Source organism: Epinephelus moara, chromosome 8 (genome assembly GCF_006386435.1).
Source record: "Epinephelus moara isolate mb chromosome 8, YSFRI_EMoa_1.0, whole genome shotgun sequence".
Lineage (NCBI taxonomy): Eukaryota > Metazoa > Chordata > Actinopteri > Perciformes > Serranidae > Epinephelus > Epinephelus moara.
Genome location: NC_065513.1, coordinates 22,088,593 through 22,095,617, shown reverse-complemented (window position 1 = coordinate 22,095,617; position 7,025 = coordinate 22,088,593). Strand labels below are relative to the sequence as shown.

The window sequence follows — 7,025 nt, the reverse complement described above, 5'->3', positions numbered from 1 at the left end:
TCTATTTCTAAATCCCCTCTCCCATCACACACTTCAGTCTGACACACGACGCAAAGGTAAAGCGAAAAGATGCTGATCGAGCAAGGCCCCCGTGTCACTGAAACATTTTGGCAAACACACATGCAATGCACTCCCGGTTACAGTATGCCACAACCCATCGATAGGCTCAATGGTATGGCCCGCCTCCTCGTGACGTCAGAGCGTCTGACTTCATGGGATAAATAGTGGAGCTCTGCGCATGAGGCTCAGGCTCGAGGATCAATACACCGAGATACCGGGGCAGTCACTTGGGAGAGGAGCGAAAACGCCAAGGCACCGCTGTTAGAAGAAACACCAGAATAGCTTGATATTAACGTCGTAACATTTTATTAACTAGCAGCAGCAGACGCAAGCGACAATGAACGGACAGATGAATGGCTTCCATAACTCCCTCATTGACGAGGACTGCTTCTTGTTCACCTCAGAGTCGGTCGGGGAAGGACACCCCGGTAAGACACTACACGCCGTTCTTTTGAGAATTAACCCTTTTTTTAAACTCTGTTTTTCACGACGTTGTTTTCCCTAAAGTGCTGTACATGTTCACGTTTCATTTTAATAAGAAAAACTAGGAAATTTATAAATGAAATTTGAACGTTACGGCCTTTTCCGCTACGTCAATGTAGCTGGGCCGGTGTCAAGAGCACGCGCTACTAGCTAATATTAGCTAGCTCGTCTTTGCTGAATAGGTGATGCTGTCGCGAGCGGTCGGACCCACCGACAGCAGACACACCAGCTCGTATCAGACATTTGCCGTAGACATTACTTGAATGCTCTTTTCATTATAGTGTCATTATTTGTTAATTGGTTAGCATTTTCCTGAATGTGCCAAATCATCCGGGGCTGTTACCGAGACACAATGACTTGTACCGTTATCCGTCGGCCTGATCCGCGTACGACCGTATGTGTTTTTACTAACATATGTCGGCAAATGAGATCAGTTAAATGTTTAGAAGTTTATCACGCTTGCCTTCCGGTTCCCGGGTAGTTGCGCGCCCTCCCTTCCCCACCACATGTGTGCACACACTGAAATGGCGACTGTTAGGAGGTTTGGGGCCACTCCCACAGAGCACGAGACTGATCATTGGCGCTAACGTGCCTCAGTTTACATTCAGAGCCGGTTTTGCTGCAGTCTGTTATTGTTGCCGGTGTTGCTAAGCTGCGTTGTTGCTTCTGTTTTCCAGACAAAATCTGTGATCAGATCAGTGATGCAGTCCTGGATGCCCATCTCAAGCAGGATCCCGATGCCAAAGTTGCATGTGGTGAGATTTTTTTTTTCTTTATGTTGGCTCAAATCTATTGTTTGTATTGATGGTGAAATATTGACTGTTGTTCTTCCTGAATCTTTCGCCTGCTGCAGAGACTGTTGCCAAGACTGGGATGATCCTGTTGGCTGGTGAGGTGACATCACATGCCACAGTGGACTACCAGAAAGTCGTCCGCGACACCATCCGCCAAATTGGATATGACGACTCCTCCAAAGGTGTGCCATGTTGTTGTATTGGTCTGTGCTTGTCAGTAAGCTGTCTTTTTTGAGAGTGGTGTCTTAATCTGCTGCTGCTGTCTGTCTCCTGCACAGGCTTTGACTATAAGACCTGCAATGTTCTTGTGGCCCTGGAACAGCAGTCTCCTGACATCGCTCAGGGTGTTCACATTGACCGCAATGAGGAGGATATTGGAGCAGGGGACCAGGTCAGTAGTGACTATCAACATTTTGAATCTGTTCTGAAGTTGGGTTACTTGTCTTTTAAGTGAGTCATGGGCATTTTAAACACATACTAAATGTCTCTTGCTCTGCAGGGCTTGATGTTTGGGTATGCCACTGATGAGACCGAGGAGTGCATGCCTCTCACAATTGTCCTTGCCCACAAACTGAATGCCAAGATGGCTGAGTTGCGTCGCAATGGCACCCTTCCATGGCTCCGGCCAGACTCCAAGACACAGGTAAAGTTGTTATACTTGCTGTTATTAACAACTGTTAATTATTCTGGTGTTGATGAGATTCAGCTCCTTTTTTAAATTGCCATTTTTTTCCTCAGGTCACTGTCCAGTACCGCCAGGACCGTGGCGCCATGCTTCCAGTGCGTGTGCACACAATTGTCATCTCTGTTCAGCATGATGAGGATATTTGCCTGGAGGAGATGAGAGACACCCTGAAAGAGAAAGTCATCAAGACGGTTGTTCCCTGCATCTATTTGGATGATGACACCATCTACCATCTGCAGCCCAGCGGGAGATTTGTTATCGGAGGCCCACAGGTAAATATCCTAGGGTGTGGCTTTTCAGAATATATTGAGCCTGTGAGTTACATCCCTGTGAAACCTCTTTTCTTCATCTCAGGGTGATGCTGGCCTGACAGGGCGTAAAATCATTGTCGACACCTACGGAGGCTGGGGAGCCCATGGCGGTGGTGCCTTCTCTGGGAAGGATTACACAAAGGTGGACCGCTCTGCTGCTTATGCTGCACGCTGGGTGGCCAAGTCTCTGGTGAAGGCTGAGCTCTGCAAGAGAGTGTTGGTCCAGGTAAGTGGCTGAACACCCCTGCTCTTCATTTAAAAGAGACGGGCTACAAGAGTTTCCTCCCTGAAGTTTTATGTTTGTTTATACGGGATATAAATACGTGTGCATGTGTGTTGTATTAGGTTTCCTACGCCATTGGAGTTGCCCATCCCCTTTCCATTTCTATCTTCCACTACGGGACCTCCCACAAGAGTGAGAGGGAGCTTCTTGACATTGTGAAGAGGAACTTTGATCTCCGTCCTGGAGTCATTGTCAGGTAATGTATAATCTCCGAAGCCACCTGCTCAGTGAAGCAGATTATTCCTGTTTGCTGTGCCTTAGTTTTGTCTATTTATATGGTTTCCCTGCCCAGCATTTGGAGCTAATGTAATTTATTAATGTATTTTGAAACTCTGCGAAGCAGATACCATTTTCTTTTGCTTCAGCTTGAATTTTGTTTGGCTTCTGTGATCAAAAGCTTTGATTTTGCTTTATCTCTTTCTATAAAATTATATGGTATAGTGTCAAAATTTACACGTGGGCAGTAGTGTGAGCAAAAGTCTCATTTATAGGGGTAGATAGATAAATCATTTGCAATGGAGCTGAAGCTCTGTAGCTCATAGTTAGATAGATAAGCGTCTTTTTTTTTTTTTTTTTTTGTAAACTGGAGTGTGGGTTCCAGCTGCAGTCAGCACACTGCGCAGAGATGAGTTTGCTTGTAAGGGTAAGTGTCGAAGCCTCACGTGTCTCCCTCTTCACCAGCCTGTCTAACAACTTTTTTAAAAAAAATTTTTTTTGGTGCTCTCAACACTTCCCACCGGCTAATGTGAACATTATGCCTGTGTGAGTATGATTGTGTGCCTTTTGAGGTCGCAGGGTGTGACTGCTGCTAAATATTTCGATTATGTATTCCAGGGAGCTGGATCTGAAGAAGCCCATGTATCAGAGGACCGCAGCCTATGGCCACTTTGGCCGAGACTCCTTCCCTTGGGAGGTGCCCAAAAAGCTCAAATACTAAACATGTTAAGCTTTTCCCCCCAGGCCTGTTGGTGTATACTACAGAGAAGCCTCCAAGGTTCCGGGGGTGAAATGCCCTTTTCTCTCTCATAGTAATGGTAACTTTTAACACTCCCTTCCTCACTCCAACTCCCTCCTTTTGTCTTCTTGCTGTTTTCTGCTGGTTGCAGTATCGTACTGGGTCACAGGAGGCATGCCTCAGAAACTCGATGTTTAAAGAATTGGATGGGTTCCATGAACTCATTCACCATAGTACTTCATGTTCTCCCACGTGTTGAGGTTCCCCTGCTTCTTGTTGTGATAAACCCCGAAATTGCTGTTTAGTTGTTCTCCTCTTGGCATTCCATCCTCGTCAGTGTAGTCAGTCTTTTATTCAGTGTCATGGCGGTAGCATATTAGGCTATATGCGATACCCATCTTAATTCACTGGTGCTATGGAGTCTGCGTGACATCTAAATTTATCATGTCCACCTAGAAGCGGAATTTGATAGTCGGAGGGTCCTTTTTGATCTGGCGCCTTCCCAAATGAGCTCAGTGTCTTTCTAAACATTCCTCCCTCGTCAGTCTGGTACAATTACACCCTGACCCTGTGTTCTTTATCCTTTTTGTTAGCTTTATTCCCGCGTCTTTGTGGAGGATGCTAGAATGGCACAATTAGAATTCAAGGGTTGTTGCTGTTGTCACAGAAAATGCTATGCATTGCAGGCTAATGGGCGAGCCAAATCCGAATTATTCAAGCTCTCAAATGAGCTTAAAGCCTCAGATGCCCCTACAGGCCGTTGCTGTTTTCTGACGTAATACAGAAAAGTCAGAAGCTGCTATGTCACTGCTCTGGTCTGCAGAGGTATGTGTTATACTTTATGGCATTGAAATTGGATTGTTTATGCATTGAAATTCAGTTTTAAATGAGTCCTTTTTAAATGTAGTTTAACTTGCATTCTTATGGTTTGAAGTGACTAAAGGTCCTTATACTCCTTAAGGATATTGACGGCAGGTGTAGCTACAGAGAAACCTGATGCCCGTCTTTGTCCTAAGGAGTGTTTCTTTGCCACAGAGTCTTATTGGCTTGGAGTCAAACCTTAACACTATTTATTTGTTCTCTGAAACTCAGCGTGGATACAGAGAAGCTGAGGTTTCAGAAGGCAGCTTTAAACACACTTGGCTATTGAATCTTGAATTCCTTTTGACTTGACCATTTTTCAGTGTTTAGCTTGAGGCTCCAGAGTGTCCTACAGAAAAGCTTTGGTCCACCTCAACAACAAAGTGTCACTGGCTACTGTTAATGACTATTTTGCAACCTTTTTTTATTTTTGGACTGTAGATCATATTTTTAAGTGGGTTGGTTTTTGAACTCCCGTTAAAATGTCTGGTGCAATTCTTTAGCTCTTACCTATCCTCAATGGCATGGCAACATTTGGTTGGTGTAGTACAGAGAAACCAGCCTTGTTTACACGGCCATCCCATGTGGGGGATAGGTTCAAGTTTTGGTTTTGTTCCCTTTACCACTTGGAGGTCATCTCGTTGGTTACAGTAAGCGTAAGAGTGCCTTTTCTATTTCCTCTACTCCCCCTTTGCTTTTCTCCCTCTCCTACCAACATGCGCTCAACTTCCAGAGGAACAAGTAGCTCATACTGTATTATGCTTCATGTCTAGACTGGGTAGTTATGCTCTGTAATAAACTACTCCTTTCAAATGTCTGTGTCACTGTGATTTTAATGTTCATTGATATTGTACATAGAGTAGAGTCTTATCAATTCTGGATTAAAATGTCATAAAAACTATTAATGATTTTCACATCAAGAGTGATCCTGTGCCCATTCCGTTATGAAACACGGTTCCAGCCATTGTAGGAAATGCCTTTTCCTGCTCAAACAGAAATTAACCCTGATACTGTGTCCTAGGGGTCTAGAGTTCACTAAAGTAACTGATAATTATATGGAGAAAAGAAATGATTGTGTTGGCGATGCTCTCTAAAGTGTTTCAGCCACACATCTCAGTTTTTAATGCACATATCCCCAATTTAACATTGTCCAAATTTAAAAAAGGTTTCCACACATGAATTAAGTGGGGTTTTCCCCATTGACTTTGAAGTGTAATTGACGTTATCCTAGCACCACGATACTGTTGAAACACTGAGTCATCCCCATTCACAGGTCACCACTTCTCCATGATAGCTGTTATAAAAATGATCAATGTCCATGGTGACATGTAGTGACGTTATCTTGAGGAAGTGATAAGCTTTTATTGATGGTGTGTCAAAAGGATTTCTGTATGCACTATAATCCGTGGAACTTGACAGTCTTCAAAAAGTGTTTGAGACACTCGTTTGCATTCATCGTATGGTTCGCTGTCGGGGACTTAGTGGGAAATGGTTTATTTCAGGGTTGTGGTTTGGGAAGGCTTCTTGTATTATGCTCTTGGTCTTTACACAACCCACCTTATATTGACCTCTGGCATCTGCCTGGGCCTAATAAAAAGGTCACTTTATTTAAAGTGTGACAGGAGAATAGCTTGCGGACTTGCAGGTTGTGGAGCAGGTAAGTCAACTGGTGGCTTTTCCTGTTAAAAGCAGTGTCATGGTAGGATGGTCCCCAGGTGTTATAACTTGTTCAACCTCAACTGAATGCCAGTTTATCTCAATTTTTCTTTGACACCAAGCATCACTGTGTGTTTTGTTGCTCCAATATGAACACCCCATACTGCAATACCACTGACATCGTTTTGTGTAGGTGTCCTGAGCAGAATTTCTTATTGCTTAAACTGCTTACAGCCCTTTTTAAAGAAATGCTTCACCTAATAAAATATTTGTTACCAGCTGACATTTGTATGGGGACCCATTTGGGTCGTAAATGGATGGGAAAATAGGCCCTATATGGGATTGTCCACAGATTCACCACTGCCCTTATGACAATTACCTACATGAGTAGGTTTACCCAAGTGGGCCCCAGATAAGATGCTCATTTTGGGCCCATACCCACTTTGTACTTAGGAAGCCCTAGCATAATCTATGTGGGGCCCATTTGATGAAACCAAACCATGTGGGTAACTGGCATGGGGGCATAATGGAACCCCTGGGCAATCCCACATAGGGGCCATTTTGTAGCCCACATGGGCCCCACATACAAATGTTGGCATGGAAGGTTATATTAATGACTCACCCCGTGTTAGGTCAAATTCATGACGAGAGTATTGTTTTTCGCGCATGCCTTCAGGGTGAACAAAGAATCCAAAAACAGAATAATCTTTAGGAATTGTAATAAAAGGGTCGCATGTAACAACAGCAAAACTGTATCAAAACAACTTTTTACAACTCCTGCAGTGTAATCCAAGTCTTATTTATTCAGTTGTACACCAGGTACTTCCCAAACATGCATTTTTGCTTCCTATTTAAAACACTTTACATACAGGTAGCGTGCCTGTGCAAGCTTATGCATTTTAACTGTGCTCATGCTTTCCACTGTGCAGAGTTCAAA

General features: G+C 43.9%; 1 protein-coding gene across 2 annotated transcripts; it reads left to right on the top strand.

Moving 5' to 3' along the window:
* Positions 1 to 230: 230 nt before the first annotated feature.
* On the top strand, positions 231 to 5,245 carry mat2ab (methionine adenosyltransferase II, alpha b). 2 transcript variants are annotated; one of them, XM_050050127.1, is made up of 9 exons: positions 232 to 488; positions 1,221 to 1,298; positions 1,397 to 1,519; positions 1,616 to 1,728; positions 1,837 to 1,980; positions 2,076 to 2,294; positions 2,377 to 2,559; positions 2,679 to 2,812; positions 3,451 to 5,245. In XM_050050127.1, exons 1-9 carry the CDS (start codon positions 398 to 400, stop codon positions 3,551 to 3,553), a joined length of 1,188 nt encoding a protein of 395 aa, XP_049906084.1. In that variant the 5' UTR covers positions 232 to 397; the 3' UTR covers positions 3,554 to 5,245. The 2 variants fall into 2 exon arrangements, with proteins under 2 accessions (XP_049906085.1, XP_049906084.1); XM_050050128.1 differs by lacking the exon at positions 3,451 to 5,245 and having other exon boundaries at positions 231 to 488; positions 2,679 to 2,816.
* The last annotated feature ends 1,780 nt before the right edge of the window (positions 5,246 to 7,025 follow it).